Here is an 18,461-nt window from a genome sequence, read left to right as displayed (position 1 = left end):
GCTCAACTTTGCATCTTATTTTACATCTAGTTGTTGTATTTTTTTGCATCTAATTTGGTGCCCATTTATGTGTCCTTGTTTTTGCCCAATTTGATATCCTTTTGTATGCCATGTTTTGTTCCCTTCTTTGTGTCAACTATTGCACAATTTTTCACTTCTAATTTAAAACACTTTGTATGTCAGTTGTTTGCATTTTGTATTAATTCCTAGTTTAACATCCAATTTTACTTTCAATTTTGCATCCATGGTTACATCCGCATTTGACTTCTTATATAGAGTATATTTTTCTTTACATATATGACCCCCTTTATAGATTCATAATGAAATATATGATAGTTTCTAAATATCATTAAAGCATATATCACAATTCAAAATCATTTGTAAAGAAATTTAAGAGAAATTGACAACATCCATCCAAAAAAATAACAATGTGTCATTAACAATTTTCAAAACATGTATAAAATAGCAACATAATACTAATAAAATCAGTATTATTTTTAATCAAAACAAGTAAAATTCAAATATGATTAACAAATCAAAATATTTCATGAATATCATTATTCTACGATAAATTAACAACATACGTAAATCAAACTCATCGTATGATTACAAAATCAAAATGTCTCATTGATATAGGGTAAATTCACAACACCCATCTAAACATAGCAATGTCTTCTACACAATAATTTCTTCATAAAAAACAATGCATGTGCATGCCTAGCTACCACCACCAAGATCATCCTCATGATCATCTTGACCATCCTCATTACTCTGATCCACATAATCACCAACACCACAACTATCATCATCATCTCCTCCTTCACCACCATCATCCTCATCCTCATCCTCATCATCTCCTGATATATGTTGAACATAATTTGGATCATCGTCTTGGCAATCATTACCTATAGCATTCTGACAAAAAAAATCAATATTACATGTTAGTATTAATTACATAACACAACGCATGTTTTTGTTATACAATGTTAACCATAAAATGAGGTAAGATATAATATCTAATAGTACTAAAAAATAAAATGAAAATATGGTTTAAAAGTATATTGGAAATCCAACTAAGATTATATACCATAGAGTCCATCCAAACAACAAATTCAACCCAACTCTTTTGCTGCAGCACCTCCTTTTCCAAATGATTTGGAGGTCTTCCATATTTTAGTTCCTATCAATCAGTAAATAGGGAGAAATTAGATAATAATGACTTTCTTCTAGTACAAAATTTATTAAAAAATATCACATGTTTAATATACTTACAAAGGTTGTTATCAGTGCTTTTAAACCTTTCTGGCCACTACGATGAGTGATTTTTGTCTTGGTTAACCTCGCCTTGGATGCCTTGTCCTTAAACATAAACCAATTCAATTTATTTTCACACAAATACATGTCTAAGATACTTATAAGTATTAATACATTCTAAATAATGTTTAATGAAAAATTCAATACCTGAATGCTCTCATTGCCGGCTTTTCTTTGTGCATCCAACTTCTCATATGATTTTACAAGTTCTTTCCATACTTTAAAAGGTATGTCAATAGGTCTTTGTTTCAGTCTTTGATCTTGAGGCATTTTTTTAATTTTTCTTGTTTGGGTAAAAATTTTGGTTAAAAAAAACCGAACAAGTAATTCACATCAATGGCATGGGGACTCTATGGATATGTGTAAAAAAATAGCTATAAAGAAAACATCCAAAAAACATATGAGCTCTCCCTTTGATGGTCACTTGGGGCATATGGCTGGAAAGGAACAACTCCATTTTCGAAAATCAAGGACAATCATTTCTCAAAGTCCTTCCTAATATTTGCTCCAAATGTCTTAAAATGAAAAACAAAATTCAAACGTCATCCTTAAACATCTCCCTTAAATATAAGGTTGGACCATAAATTCTTCACTTTTATTGTTATCGGCTCTGGAATGATTTTTCTATATGCAATTATATAATGAAATATGTGTGCACTAATGAAAAAACATTGAGTTTCATTTTTCATAATCACAAACAATGAAAAAAGAATCACACGTAACTAGCATCATTTTGGAAATTTTATATTTATTAAAAATATTTAACATGTTTTCCTCCCATATCTCATAAAAAAGGTGTGAAATTTTTTATATACTCTCCAATAAGCACTACAACAAAACCAGCGATTTGGAGGTTTTACACTAAGTTTTTCAACATCGAACTTACTAGGGCTTGCACCACCGGTGTTATTAGTAAGAATCTCATGAGGTTTGCATAGCCATGATTATTAGAATCAAAATAGTAGGATTTGCACTAAAAAACAGTTCATAGAGCTTTCCTGCTGGGGAGAAAATCACAAGTTCAACTTCTGCAGTGCAGAGCACCGAGAGCTCGTAAGCTTTCTTCAGCAATCCACCTACGTTTGGAAAATGTAGCCTGCCTGCTGGCGATGTTCTCAATCCTCTTCCTCTGCATCTTTCCCCTCACTATTCTTGTATGTCCTCTTTCGTTTTTCCCTCCAAACAAACCCTCTCAAATTGAGAAAGCAAAACAACTCACTCGATGAGAATCCGAATCCAATTATCGCTTTTAACAATAACCCAATATGATACCAGAAGTGATTACACAAAACCTCATTGACTCTTCATTTGTTTGGAAAAGAGCCAAGCATATACTTCTGACGAGGGTTTCCGTCTCAAGTCTGGCTCGCAGGACGTCGCTTAGTCAATTGCGAGAAAAGTTTTCCACCTGCCTGTCACATACGGTTTGTCACACTATATATTAAAATAAGGTTGATCATACTAACAATAAAGTTGTATAGTTTAAAAGGAGGGCTCTCCTGACTGCATTTGGTTGGTTTATAGAAAATATTGCTGGAATGTGTAATGTGAATGCTCTGCTAACTATTTTTTAAGCATTTGGAAGTATTAAAACCCCCTAGGATAATTAATGTAAGACCTGTTAATTAATGTGTAAAGATGGCTATTGTCCTTGGGCTACCTTAGCTGTTCGTGTTTAGTGATCTGTGGTATTATGACTCCTCAAGTCACTATTAAACCATGAGAAACATGCCCAGGCAAACTAGTGTGACATTGTGGATGAGAACCAAAACTAGACTCCTATAACCTCCTTTTTCATCCTTTAAATTGCAGAATTAACTGACTGTTCTAGTAATCATTCTTGAGCACCTGAAGATGTGCACCCTAAATAATAAGAATAATACCCTGTAACATATGAATAGTCCATCATGTGCATGTAGGATATGCACATGAGGTCCAATAAAATCACTAACCAGAATACCAGGTGTTATTAAAGCCTCTACAGGTTGATATATATGAATGTTACAGTGTGCAGGAGTATGATTCAATTCCATACGAAAATACAAAACATCTGATAGGATTCCTTATACCTCATAGGCAAACAACCATTGTCCCTTCTATACATGAGCAGAATAAGTGCTTGGTTCTCTACACTAAATAAAGACAAAGTATAGTACTTATTGCTGACAAAATAGGATTTAAATCGCGGTTCAATTGCTTGACATTCAGCTGGTCACAGAATTGTAGAGTGCATAATCATAAGTGATGTTGCGAGCCTCATTGCTCAAAGTCTAAGGGTCTTGCGAGCCATAATCACAGCCATGTATGGCATATCTTGTGATTATGGCATTTTATGAGGTCAATTCTTGTGAAGACATTTCAGTTTATAATAAATTTTGAACCTCAACAGAGTTTTGGCAAGACCTGGCTGAGCTAGGACATCAACAACACAGCTGATATGAATGACATAATCTAGCCTCAAGAGGGAGCCTCTTTTGTTTCATCACTCTAACAATCTATGAAGTGGTGGAAAGCATAACAACTTCCCCTTGAATATGACACCTAAACTGAGTACAAATCCTAAATGATGCAGCCCTTGGTGCATGTCTCTCAAAGTATCGATATTTCAAATGTTGAAAGCTCTTGTGCCCATTTGATGTGCATTCGATTGCAGTTCCCCTGAAGAAAGAATCTTATAAAGGTGAGGCCATGGCCAATATGTTAGCCATATCCATTGGAGTTGCCATTGCTTGACAAATTTAGTGTGATCAGTCCCACCATGATTCACATGGGCTTCTACTCAACACTGGCTGTTGCTATTGTAAGAGTCTTCAAGCTCGTTGAACCCATAGTATTGATAAGTGTATTCTTTGGGTCTCTGGTTTTCAAATTCTGCCTATGTTTTCCTCTCAGTATCATTATTTCAAATGCTGAAAGATCTAATTCCCATTGCTGTGTATTTGATTGTGGTTTCCCTGAAGAAAGAAGCTTATAAAGGTGAGCCCGAGGCCAATATGTTGGCCATATCCATTGGAGTTACTATTTCAGCTTATGGGGAGGCCAAGATGAATGCATGGGAGGTGATTCTCCAGTTAAGTGCAGTTGCATGTGAGACTACCCAATTGGTTCTCATACAAATTCCACGAACATCAAAAGGGATTAAGTTGAATCCCATCACATCTTTGTTGCTCCTTGTTGCCTTGTTTTTCTCAGCACCCCCCGGGCCTTAGTAGAATACCCATTTCTGATAATTAGGGTCTCTTCCTTTGATTTGGATTACATGACATTTTTGCTTGTGCCTTGGCTCTTAATCTTGCAGTGTTTCTTCTGATAGGAAAGACTTCAGCCTTGACTATGAATGTTGCTGGTCTTGTCAAGGACTGGTTGCTCATAACATAATCTGTCTGTAATAAATGAAAAGGTTACAGTCATAAACTTGAGTGGGTGTGGACTGGCTTTTCTGGCTGTCTGTTACTATAATCATTTGAAACTTCAAGCTCTCAAGTCCAATGACAACCAACCAAAGTACCTCAGCAGTGCAGCTGATGCCAATGATGAAGGAGAAGGTTTGATAATGACGAGTGTGAGATTCTCAATCAGAGATTCAGAACCAGTAGAGAAAAATCAAACTCAAGCTTCAGGATTAGGTATTTAGATCATTAATATTGTCTTGTGCTAGAGATTACTGTTCTTGGATTGGCTCCTCTATGCCCAGATCTATTTGCAGGGAACAGGCCAATCATTCACAGTGAAGAAGATAATGACAAGATTAGTGTACAATGATGGACAGGATGGTGCCATGGTGCCAACCTAAATCTCAAGTAAGGAGACATCTGTTCATCAATTTGTCAAGAAGCATGGCCTACAATTCAATTGCTCTAAGCCTATCACTTCTTCCACCTGTCAAATAAATTGTTTCCTGTTTGTTTAGTTGACTATGGTTCTAATAAATATACTATTGTTTGATGTAAAAAGACAAAACAAAACAAAAAATATGGAAATTTGTGACCCCATTTTCTAACTACAAATTGAAATCGGATTACCATAGTGACCACCTCTGCTTATTGGAATCAAAAAGGGGGTGGGTTAACCCAATACGATACCAGAAGTGATTACAAAAAAGCTCATTGACTCTTCATTTGTTTGGAAAAGAGCCAAGCATTTACTTCTGACGAGGGTTTCCGTCTCAAGTCTGGCTCGCAGGACGTCGCTTAGTCAATTGCGAGAAAAGTTTTCCACCTGCCTGTCACATACGATTTGTCACACTATATATTAAAATAAGGTTGATCATACTAACAATAAGGTTGTATAGTTTAAACGGAGGGCTCTCCTGACTGCATTTGGTTGGTTTATAGAAAAGATTGCTGGAATGTGTAATGTGAATGCTTTGCTAACTGTTTTTTAAGCATTTGAAAGTATTAAAACCCCCTAGGATAATTAATGTAAGACCTATTAATTAATGTGTAAAGATGGCTATTGTCCTTGGGCTACCTTAGCTGTTCGTGTTTAGTGATCTGTGGTATTATGACTCCTCAAGTCACTATTAAACCATGAGAACCATGCCCAGGCAGACTAGTGTGACATTGTGGATGAGAACCAAAACTAGACTCCTATAACCTCCTTTTTCATCCTTTAAATTGCAGAATTAACTGACTATTCTAGTAATCGTTCTTGAGCACCTGAAGATGTGCACCCTAAATAATAAGAATAATACCCTGTAACATATGAATAGTCCATCCTGTGCATGTAGGATATGCACATGAGGTCCAATAAAATCACTAACCAGAATACCAGGTGTTATTAAAGCCTCTACAGGCTGATATATATGAATGTTACAGTGTGCAGGAGTATGATTCAATTCCATACGAAAATACAAAACATCTGATAGGATTTCCTTATACCTCATAGGCAAACAACCATTGTCCCTTCTATAGATGAGCAGAATAAGTGCTTGGTTCTCTACACTAAATAAAGACAAAGTATAGTACTTATTGCTGACAAAATAGGATTTAAATCGCGGTTCAATTGCTTGACATTCAGCTGGTCACAGAATTGTAGAGTGCATAATCATAAGTGATGTTGCGAGCCTCATTGCTCAAAGTCTAAGGGTCTTGCGAGCCATAATCACAGCCATGTATGGCATATCTTGTGATTATGGCATTTTATGAGGTCAATTCTTGTGAAGACATTTCAGTTTATAATAAATTTTGAACCTCAACAGAGTTTTGGCAAGACCTGGCTGAGCTAGGACATCAACAAAATAGCTGATATGAATGACATAATCTAGCCTCAAGAGGGAGCCTCTTTTGTTTCATCACTCTAACAATCTATGAAGTGGTGGAAAGCATAACAACTTCCCCTTGAATATGACACCTAAACTGAGTACAAATCCTAAATGATGCAGCCCTTGGTGCATGTCTCTCAAAGTATCGATATTTCAAATGTTGAAAGCTCTTGTGCCCATTTGATATGCATTCGATTGCAGTTCCCCTGAAGAAAGAATCTTATAAAGGTGAGGCCATGGCCAAAATGTTAGCCATATCCATTGGAGTTGCCATTGCTTGACAAATTTAGTGTGATCAGTCCCACCATGATTCACATGGGCTTCTACTCAACACTGGTTGTTGCTATTGTAAGAGTCTTCAAGCTCGTTGAACCCATAGTATTGATAAGTGTATTCTTTGGGTCTTTGGTTTTCAAATTCTGCCTATGTTTTCCTCTCAGTATCATTATTTCAAATGCTGAAAGCTCTAATTCTAAAAGAATTTTCAATGAATTAATTCACATGGAGCAAACAACTCAATGATAATACAAAGATATTTACAAGAATAGAAACATCAGGTTTCTATGTAGAATATCGAACAAGACAGTTTCATCTAAGAAACTGCTAAAAGAATAAGAATAGAAACATCTAAAAGACTGAGCATTACTAAATAGAGATATAGAGATATATTCTAATACCCTCCCTTAATGCTCAATCTATTTACAACACCAATAGACCCGCGAAATTTTACAAATTTATCAGGACCAAGAGGCTTGGTAAAAATATCGGCGGGCTGCTCTGTGGTGGGAACATAGTTCAACTGAACTGAGCCGTCTTCAACCAGCTGTCGAATGTAGTGGCAGTGAGTTTCCACATTCTTTGTTCGTTCATGAAAGACAGGATTCTTGGCAAGTTTGAGCACTCCCTGATTATCACAAAACAAAGAAGTAGGCCCTGTCTGAAAAACATGCATATCTGCAAGCATACGACGAAGCCAAACTGCCTCACAGGCAACCTTAACTGCTCCCCGATACTCTGCTTCTGTTGAGGAGAGAGCCACTACCTGTTGCTTCTTACTAGTCCAAGTAACAGCTCCAGATCCTAGACTAAACACATACCCAGCTGTAGATTTACGGTCATCAACCGAACCGGCCCAGTCAGAGTCAGTGTAGCCACTGAGAACAGGAGTGGAGCTGTGAGTATATAAGAGGCCATAATCAGAAGTACCACGCACATATCATAGCACCCGCTTTGCTGCTATCCAATGATAAGCTTTAGGAGCTGACATAAAGCGAGAAATGTAGCTTACTGCAAAACTGATGTCAGGTCTGGTAGCAGTAAGATAGATGAGACTGCCCACTAATTGCCTGAAAAAGTTTCATCCACAAGAGGAGAGGATGACTGTGCTGAAAGTTTGAGCCCTGGTTCCATAGGAGTCGTGGCCGGTTTGTAATCCTGCATTCTGAACCTTTCCACAAGATTTTTGGCATACTTGGACTGAGAAAGAAAGATCTGATTTTAAGTCTGCCACACTTCAACCCCCAGACAATAATGAAGAAGTCCCAAGTCTGTCATCTCAAAAGTTCTACATAGATCTTGTTTGATCCCATGGATCAAATGTGCAGAGCTGCCAGTAATGATAAGATCATCCACATAGACAACTACAAACAAGATATCATCATCAGTATGCTTGATATACAGGTTTGCATCAGATGGACTCCGCTGAAAACCCTGATCTGTCAGATACTGATCAATTTTTATGTACCAAGCCCGAGGAGCTTGTTTCAATCCATAGATTGCTTTAACTAACCGACACACTTTCTGTTCTTGACCAGCAACCTTGAATCCTGGAGGCTGCGTCATGTAGACTTCTTCTTGGAGATCACCATTTAGGAAAGCACTTTTTACATCCATCTGATGAACTTTCCAATTGAACTGAGCTGCTAGGGCAAGCACCAGCCTGATAGTACTCATCTTGGCTGTAGGAGCAAAAGTCTCCTCATAGTCGATGCCTTCCTGCTGTGAAAATCCTCGAGCCACAAGCCGAGCTTTATACTTGTCTAAGGTTCCATCAGCTTTGTATTTGACTTTATACACCCATTTGCAGCCTATGGGTTTTTTGTCTGCAGGAAGATCAGAAAGAGTCCATGTGTGATTCTTCTGAAGACTCTGAAATTCTGCTTCCATAGCTTGTTCCCACTCAGATATACCCTTAGCTTCTGAATATGTTTGAGGCTCAAAAGTACTGTGAAGGTTAGCCATAAGAGCAAAATTGACTGTAGACTGTTGTCTGTTCTTATGCCTAGAAGTTCTACCTTCAAGGAGCTCATCATCCCGGAGATCACCTATGGTTTTAGCCCACCATTTTGGCCGAAGAGAAGAAGAACCAATATCAGGATTAGAGGGACCAATATCAGGAGGAAGAGAAGCAGGCTCAAGAGCAATAGGGACAGCAAGAGGGGGATTAGCTTCTGGAGGAAGCTCAGATAGAGTAGTATCAAATCTTGATGCTACATCATCCCTCCCATCAGATGGACTGACTGGAAGAAGAACACTGTGAGGCGGATCCTCAGAACGCTGCTCAGAAGAAGAAGACTGAAAGAATCCTCTGTCTTCATCAAATACTACATCTCGACTGAAGCTAAGTCGACCAATGGCTATATCTATCAGCCTATAAGCCTTGTGATGATCACTGTAACCTGTCATCATGAGTTTCTGACTTTTGGAATCCAACTTAGATCGCTTAGCAGATGGAATCCAAACATATGCAACTGAGCCAAAAACTTTGAGATGACTGATCTTAGGCTTACGACCAGACCACACTTCTTCAGGAGTCTTCCCTTTAACAGCCTGAGTAGGGGATCTGTTAAGAAGGTAAACAGCAGTAAATACTGCTTCAGCCCAGAATTTGTTTGGAACACTCCGGTGTTGTAACATGGAACGAGCCATTTCAACAACCGTGCGATTGCGACGCTCGACAACACTGTTCTGCTGGGGAGTGTAAGGTGTGGTGAATTGACGTTTGATGCCATGAATATCACAGAAGTTGGCAAAAGCTGAGGAACAAAATTCCCCCCCATTGTCGGTCCTAAGGGTCATGATATTACAACCAGATTCGTTTTCAACTAAAGTTTTAAACTTCTGAAAGGTACTAAGAGCATCAGATTTATTTTTTAAAAAATACACCCACATCTTTCGACTGAAGTCATCTACAATAAGTAAAAAGTATTTGCAAGCAGTTATAGAAGTTGTATTCATAGGACCACAAATATCAGCATGAAGTAACTGAAGTACCTGGGATGCGCGCCAAGATTCTCCAGTTTTGAATGACGACCGATGTTGCTTTCCCGCTTGACAGGCGCTGCATACCCCCAACTGCTGAGTCTGAATATCAGGTAATCCTGACACAAGTCCCTCCCGAGAGAGCTGAGAGAGATACTGCATATTGAGATGCCCATATCGCTGATGCCATAGAGTACTGATGGGAGAGACACGAGCTGCTAGTGCCACTTCTGGAAAGTCACCGGTGTCAAGTAGCCTGTATAGACCATGGTCCTCGAGGCCAGTAGCAACTGTCAGACTGGTTTCCCTGTCAATGATGGAACACTTGTGTGCACTGAACACAACATCAAGCTGAGGAGAATTCCTCATAATCTGACTAACAGAGAGCAGATTAATCTCCATACCAGGAACATAGTATACATTTAGAAATATGAGCGTGCGTCCACCAGACTGAATTTGAACTGTACCCCTGCCAGCAACAGTGTACTTTTCACCTCCTCCAAATACAACTGAATCACTGAAAGGTGAAAAGTCAATAAACCAGTCACGCCTGTGAGAGAAGTGGCGTGATGCACCAGAATCAATGTACCATGCAGAGGAAGGAACATGTTCTGAAGACCTTTTAGCCATAAAGGCGTAAAAGGCAGAATCTGTCTACTCGGAATGTTCTGCAACATTCGCTGTCTGATGTGACCCTCCCTGTTTCTTTTTTTCAGCAGCAATCCTCTGCCTGCAGTCTTTCTTCATGTGACCGAACTTGTGACAGTAATTACACTGTACACTTTTCTTCCTGTTAGGATCAAAAGACTGAGATGATCCTCTCTGCTGAAAAGACTGAGAGGACTGATATTTTGCAGCAAATGCATTTTCCAAGGGCACTGATGAAGTACCACTACCAAACTGCTGTTTCCACCTATCTTGCTGCAGAAGTTTGGTACATAAATCTGAAAACTTCAGATCAACATTTGTGGTTGTAATGTTGAGTGTTTCAATGAAGTGTTCATAAGATTTTGGTAGACTCTTCAGGGTAATGACTACCATATCTTCTTCCTCCATGGTCCGACCAATGGCGTCGAGCTGATCTCGAATGTCTTTAATTTTGTTGAGATGTTCCTGTAAAGACATATGTTCATCCATCATGATGGAGAACAACTGATTTTTGAGAAAAAAAGCTCTGCTTTTATCAGATGTCTCATGCAATTCTTTCAACTGTTGCCAGATTTCAGCAGCTGTCTTGCCAGAAGCGATCTGTGGTAACTGATCATCAGCGACAGAGAGCTTGAGAAGCATAACAGCCTCTCGATTTCGATCATCAAATTTATCTTGATCGGTCCCGGTTGTACCTGGACGAAGCTCTTTGCCCAAAATGAGTTGATCAAGACGCCTGTACTCAAAAATGGTCAGCAGTCTTTGTTTCCAAATGTTATAGTTGCTGCCATTAAACCTTTGATTTCCTTCTAACATCAGATTGGTAAGTGTGGCCATTTTCACAAAGAGAATACAAAAGTATGACACACAAGAACAATGTAGCTGACTGCTTTAAAGAACAGACTTTCTCCTGTCTAAAACAATAGTAATACTGCTAATACAGTTCTTCCACAAGAGAATGCCGGTCTACCATAAGAGTATACTGATGCAATAAACAGATGTCACAGGTCTGAGTTTGTAATGAACACGGTCAGGATCACAAAAACATTCCGCTGATTGGTAACACACTGCCGGCAACCAGAACCAAAAATACAGCAAATACAAATTTTGAACAAATGGACCCACATGTGCTGTCTCAGGTTCACGCTTCTGCTGAATGGTAACCCACTGCCAGCAAACACCACTGATATATACGTCTCAGGTATCGTTCATATGTTTGAAAAATGGACCACGTGAACCATATAAAACTCGTGGTGAATATAACCACGAATTTTATAACACGCGAATGACAAAGAATATATCACGCGTATGAGTTTTATAATCACGGGCTTGACTTTATAACAAGGGTATATATCACGGGCTTGACTTTATAAATCCACAGGTTATAATGAACCACAGGTGAATATAACCACGAGTTTTTATAATACGCAAATGACAAAGAATATATCACGCATATGAGTTTTATAATCATGGGCTTGACTTTATAACAGAGAATATATCACGGGCTTGACTTTATAAATCCACAGGTTATAATGAATGACGATTGCAAAATATAACAGCGATTGCAAAATATAACGGTGACAATGAACCACGGGTTTCAGATCCACGTGGTTTGACTTATAAATCCACAGGCGCTTGCAAAAGACACAGGATGCGTGATATATATATAGAGCCACGGGTACTTTATAAATCCATGGGTTTCAGATCCACGTGGTTTGACTTATAAATCCACGGACGCTTGCAAAATACACAGGATGCGTGATATATAATGAATACACAGGTTGCGTGATGTATATATAGAGCCACGGGTTTCAAATGAATGTCACAGGATGCAAAATGTATTGCCACGGATACATAAGCCACAAGTTTGACAGCGTTTAACAGCAAAAAAAATTGACAGATGCTCGCAGATCGATTTTCAAAACACAACTCCGATTTTCAAACAAACAAATGAGTTTTGAAAGTAGAACACCTGGATCATGAATGCTGAGAAATTCCACGGTGTGGTCGAGTAGCCGCCAGGTGAAGAAGAAGATAGCCGGATCCGTGATTCCAAGCAGAACTGACCAGCCAAAAAAAATCCCGCTTCCACGAAAACAGTCACCGCCACAAAGTTATTTCTTTAATAAAGTGATCATGCAAGAGAAGAATCCATTTCTGTATCGAGATGGACGACTGTAAGCTTTTATCACAGCGAGCAAAGCCGAGGCTAAGACTCAGTGAAGGCTGCCTGGATTACAGAGGGCTCGACCTTAGAAAGGACTCAAGAGATTACGATGCAAAGAGAATTACTGTTCAAGAAGAATCTCTTAACCTTGCTCTGATACCATAAAAGAATGTTCAATGAATTAATTCACATGGAGCAAACAGCTCAATGATAATACAAAGATATTTACAAGAATAGAAACATCAGGTTTCTATGTAGAATATCGAACAAGACAGTTTCATCTAAGAAACTGCTAAAAGAATAAGAATAGAAACATCTAAAAGACTGAGCATTACTAAATAGAGATATAGAGATATATTCTAATAAATTCCCATTGCTGTGTATTTGATTGTGGTTTCCCTGAAGAAAGAAGCTTATAAAGGTGAGCCCGAGGCCAATATGTTGGCCATATCCATTGGAGTTACTATTTCAGCTTATGGGGAGGCCAAGATGAATGCATGGGAGGTGATTCTCCAGTTAAGTGCAGTTGCATGTGAGACTACCCAATTGGTTCTCATACAAATTCCACGAACATCAAAAGGGATTAAGTTGAATCCCATCACATCTTTGTTGCTCCTTGTTGCCTTGTTTTTCTCAGCACCCCCGAGGCCTTAGTAGAATACCTATTTCTGATAATCAGGGTCTCTTCCTTTGATTTGGATTACATGACATTTCTGCTTGTGCCTTGGCTCTTAATCTTGCAGTGTTTCTTCTGATAGGAAAGACTTCAGCCTTGACTATGAATGTTGCTGGCCTTGTCAAGGACTGGCTGCTCATAACATAATCTTTGTCTGTAATAAATGAAAAGGTTACAGTCATAAACTTGAGTGGGTGTGGACTGGCTTTTCTGGCTGTCTGTTACTATAATCATTTGAAACTTCAAGCTCTCAAGTCCAATGACAACCAACCAAAGTACCTCAACAGTGCAGCTGATGCAAATGATGAAGGAGAAGGTTTGATAATGACGAGTGGGAGATTCTCAATCAGAGATTCAGAACCAGTAGAGAAAAATCAAACTCAAGCTTCAGGATTAGGTATTTAGATCATTAATATTGTCTTGTGCTAGAGATTACTGTTCTTGGATTGGCTCCTCTATGCCCAGATCTATTTGCAGGGAACAGGCCAGTCATTCACAGTGAATAAGATAATGACAAGATTAGTGTATAATTATGGACAGGATGGTGCCATGGTGCCAACCTAAATCTCAAGTAAGGAGACATCTGTTCATCAATTTGTCAAGAAGCATGGCCTACAATTCAATTGCTCTAAGCCTATCACTTCTTCCACCTGTCAAATAAATTGTTTCCTGTTTGTTTAGCTGACTATGGTTCTAATAAATATACTATTGTTTGATGTAAAAAGACAAAACAAAACAAAAAATATGGAAAGTTGTGACCCCATTTTCTAACTACAAATTGAAATCGGATTACCATAGTGACCACCTCTGCTTATTGGAATCAAAAAGGGGGTGGGTTAACCCAATACGATACCAGAAGTGATTACACAAAACCTCATTGACTCTTCATTTGTTTGGAAAAGAGCCAAGCATATACTTCTGACGAGGGTTTCCGTCTCAAGTCTGGCTCGCAGGATGTCGCTTAGTCAATTGCGAGAAAAGTTTTCCACCTGCCTGTCACATACGGTTTGTCACACTATATATTAAAATAAGGTTGATCATACTAACAATAAGGTTGTATAGTTTAAACGGAGGGCTCTCCTGACTGCATTTGGTTGGTTTATAGAAAAGATTGCTGGAATGTGTAATGTGAATGCTCTGCTAACTGTTTTTTAAGCATTTGGAAGTATTAAAACCCCCTAGGATAATTAATGTAAGACCTGTTAATTAATGTGTAAAGATGGCTATTGTCCTTGGGCTACCTTAGCTGTTCGTGTTTAGGGATCTGTGGTATTATGACTCCTCAAGTCAGTATTAAACCATGAGAACCATGCCCAGGCAGACTAGTGTGACATTGTGGATGAGAACCAAAACTAGACTCCTATAACCTCCTTTTTCATCCTTTAAATTGCAGAATTAAATGACTATTCTAGTAATCGTTCTTGAGCACCTGAAGATGTGCACCCTAAATAATAAGAATAAAACCCTGTAACATATGAATAGTCCATCCTGTGCATGTAGGATATGCACATGAGGTCCAATAAAATCACTAACCAGAATACCAGGTGTTATTAAAGCCTCTACAGGTTGATATATATGAATGTTACAGTGTGCAGGAGTATGATTCAATTCCATACGAAAATACAAAACATTTGATAGGATTTCCTTATACCTCATAGGCAAACAACCATTGTCCCTTCTATAGATGAGCAGAATAAGTGCTTGGTTCTCTACACTAAATAAAGACAAAGTATAGTACTTATTGCTGACAAAATAGGATTTAAATCGCGGTTCAATTGCTTGACATTCAGCTGGTCACAGAATTGTAGAGTGCATAATCATAAGTGATGTTGCGAGCCTCATTGCTCAAAGTCTAAGGGTCTTGCGAGCCATAATCACAGCCATGTATGGCATATCTTGTGATTATGGCATTTTATGAGGTCAATTCTTGTGAAGACATTTCAGTTTATAATAAATTTTGAACCTCAACAGAGTTTTGGCAAGACCTGGCTGAGCTAGGACATCAACAACACAGCTGATATGAATGACATAATCTAGCCTCAAGAGGGAGCCTATTTTGTTTCATCACTCTAACAATCTATGAAGTGGTGGAAAGCATAACAACTTCCCTTGAATATGACACCTAAACTGAGTACAAATCCTAAATGATGCAGCCCTTGGTGCATGTCTCTCAAAGTATCGATATTTCAAATGTTGAAAGCTCTTGTGCCCATTTGATATGCATTCGATTGCAGTTCCCCTGAAGAAAGAATCTTATAAAGGTGAGGCCATGGCCAATATGTTAGCCATATCCATTGGAGTTGCCATTGCTTGACAACTTTAGTGTGATCAGTCCCACCATGATTCACATGGGCTTCTACTCAACACTGGTTGTTGCTATTGTAAGAGTCTTCAAGCTCGTTGAACCCATAGTATTGGTAAGTGTATTCTTTGGGTCTTTGGTTTTCAAATTCTGCCTATGTTTTCCTCTCAGTATCATTATTTCAAATTCTGAAAGCTCTAATTCCCATTGCTGTGTATTTGATTGTGGTTTCCCTGAAGAAAGAAGCTTATAAAGGTGAGCCCGAGGCCAATATGTTGGCCATATCCATTGGAGTTACTATTTCAGCTTATGGGGAGGCCAAGATGAATGCATGGGAGGTGATTCTCCAGTTAAGTGCAGTTGCATGTGAGACTACCCAATTGGTTCTCATACAAATTCCACGAACATCAAAAGGGATTAAGTTGAATCCCATCACATCTTTGTTGCTCCTTGTTGCCTTGTTTTTCTCAGCACCCCCCGGGCCTTAGTAGAATACCCATTTCTGATAATCAGGGTCTCTTCCTTTGATTTGGATTACATGACATTTCTGCTTGTGCCTTGGCTCTTAATCTTGCAGTGTTTCTTCTGATAGGAAAGACTTTAGCCTTGACTATGAATGTTGCTGGTCTTGTCAAGGACTGGCTGCTCATAACATAATCTTTGTCTGTAATAAATGAAAAGGTTACAGTCATAAATTTGAGTGGGTGTGGACTGGCTTTTCTGGCTGTCTGTTACTATAATCATTTGAAACTTTAAGCTCTCAAGTCCAATGACAACCAACCAAAGTACCTCAGCAGTGCAGCTGATGCCAATGATGAAGGAGAAGGTTTGATAATGACGAGTGGGAGATTCTCAATCAGAGATTCAGAACCAGTAGAGAAAAATCAAACTCAAGCTTCAGGATTAGGTATTTAGATCATTAATATTGTCTTGTGCTAGAGATTACTGTTCTTGGATTGGCTCCTCTATGCTCAGATCTATTTGCAGGGAACAGGCCAGTGATTCACAGTGAAGAAGATAATGACAAGATTAGTGTATAATGATGGACAGGATGGTGCCATGGTGCCAACCTAAATCTCAAGTAAGGAGACATCTGTTCATCAATTTGTCAAGAAGCATGGCCTACAATTCAATTGCTCTAAGCCTATCACTTCTTCCACCTGTCAAATAAATTGTTTCCTGTTTGTTTAGTTGACTATGGTTCTAATAAATATACTATTGTTTGATGTAAAAAGACAAAACAAAACAAAAAAATATGGAAAGTTGTGACCCCATTTTCTAACTACAAATTGAAATCGGATTACCATAGTGACCGCCTCTGCTTATTGGAATCAAAAAGGGGGTGGGTTAACCCAATACAATACTAGAAGTGATTACACAAAACCTCATTGACTCTTCATTTGTTTGGAAAAGAGCCAAGCATATACTTCTGACGAGGGTTTCCGTCTCAAGTCTGGCTCGCAGGACGTCACTTAGTCAATTGCGAGAAAAGTTTTCCACCTGCCTGTCACATACGGTTTGTCACACTATATATTAAAATAAGGTTGATCATACTAACAATAAGGTTGTATAGTTTAAAAGGAGGGCTCTCCTGACTGCATTTGGTTGGTTTATAGAAAAGATTGCTGGAATGTGTAATGTGAATGCTCTGCTAACTGTTTTTTAAGCATTTGGAAGTATTAAAAACCCCTAGGATAATTAATGTAAGACCTGTTAATTAATGTGTAAAGATGGCTATTGTCCTTGGGCTACCTTAGCTGTTCGTGTTTAGTGATCTGTGGTATTATGACTCCTCAAGTCACTATTAAACCATGAGAACCATGCCCAGGCAGACTAGTGTGACATTGTGGATGAGAACCAAAACTAGACTCCTATAACCTCCTTTTTCATCCTTTAAATTGCAGAATTAACTGACTGTTTTAGTAATCGTTCTTGAGCACCTGAAGATGTGCACCCTAAATAATAAGAATAATACCCTGTAACATATGAATAGTCCATCCTGTGCATGTAGGATATGCACATGAGGTCCAATAAAATCACTAACCAGAATACCAGGTGTTATTAAAGCCTCTACAGGTTGATATATATGAATGTTACAGTGTGCAGGAGTATGATTCAATTCCATACAAAAATACAAAACATCTGATAGGATTTCCTTATACCTCATAGGCAAACAACCATTGTCCCTTCTATAGATGAGCAGAATAAGTGCTTGGTTCTCTACACTAAATAAAGACAAAGTATAGTACTTATTGCTGACAAAATAGGATTTAAATCGCGGTTCAATTGCTTGACATTCAGCTGGTCACAGAATTGTAGAGTGCATAATCATAAGTGATGTTGCGAGCCTCATTGTTCAAAGTCTAAGGGTCTTGCGAGCCATAATCACAGCCATGTATGGCATATCTTGTGATTATGGCATTTTATGAGGTCAATTCTTGTGAAGACATTTCAGTTTATAATAAATTTTGAACCTCAACAGAGTTTTGGCAAGACCTGGCTGAGCTAGGACATCAACAACACAGCTGATGTGAATGACATAATCTAGCCTCAAGAGGGAGCCTCTTTTGTTTCATCACTCTAACAATCTATGAAGTGGTGGAAAGCATAACAACTTCCCCTTGAATATGACACCTAAACTGAGTACAAATCCTAAATGATGCAGCCCTTGGTGCATGTCTCTCAAAGTATCGATATTTCAAATGTTGAAAGCTCTTGTGCCCATTTGATATGCATTCGATTGCAGTTCCCCTGAAGAAAGAATCTTATAAAGGTGAGGCCATGGCCAATATGTTAGCCATATCCATTGGAGTTGCCATTGCTTGACAAC

General features: G+C 38.5%; 1 protein-coding gene across 1 annotated transcript; it reads right to left on the bottom strand.

Annotated features, from left to right (window-relative positions):
* Positions 1-657: 657 nt before the first annotated feature.
* On the bottom strand, positions 658-5,358 carry LOC149180733 (uncharacterized). The gene is made up of 3 exons (XM_089418215.1): positions 1,273-5,358; positions 1,088-1,180; positions 658-915 (listed from the first exon to the last, which is right to left on the bottom strand). Exons 1-3 carry the CDS (start codon positions 1,399-1,401, stop codon positions 718-720), a joined length of 420 nt encoding a protein of 139 aa, XP_089274341.1. The 5' UTR covers positions 1,402-5,358; the 3' UTR covers positions 658-717.
* Positions 5,359-18,461: the final 13,103 nt, after the last annotated feature.

This window comes from Pinus tabuliformis, chromosome 3_2 (assembly GCF_031772625.1).
Source record: "Pinus tabuliformis cultivar Carrire ecotype Pingquan chromosome 3_2, CPIR1, whole genome shotgun sequence".
Classification (NCBI taxonomy): domain Eukaryota; kingdom Viridiplantae; phylum Streptophyta; class Pinopsida; order Pinales; family Pinaceae; genus Pinus; species Pinus tabuliformis.
The sequence above is the reverse complement of the archived record's forward strand: the minus strand, read 5'-3'. Positions and strand labels throughout refer to the sequence as shown.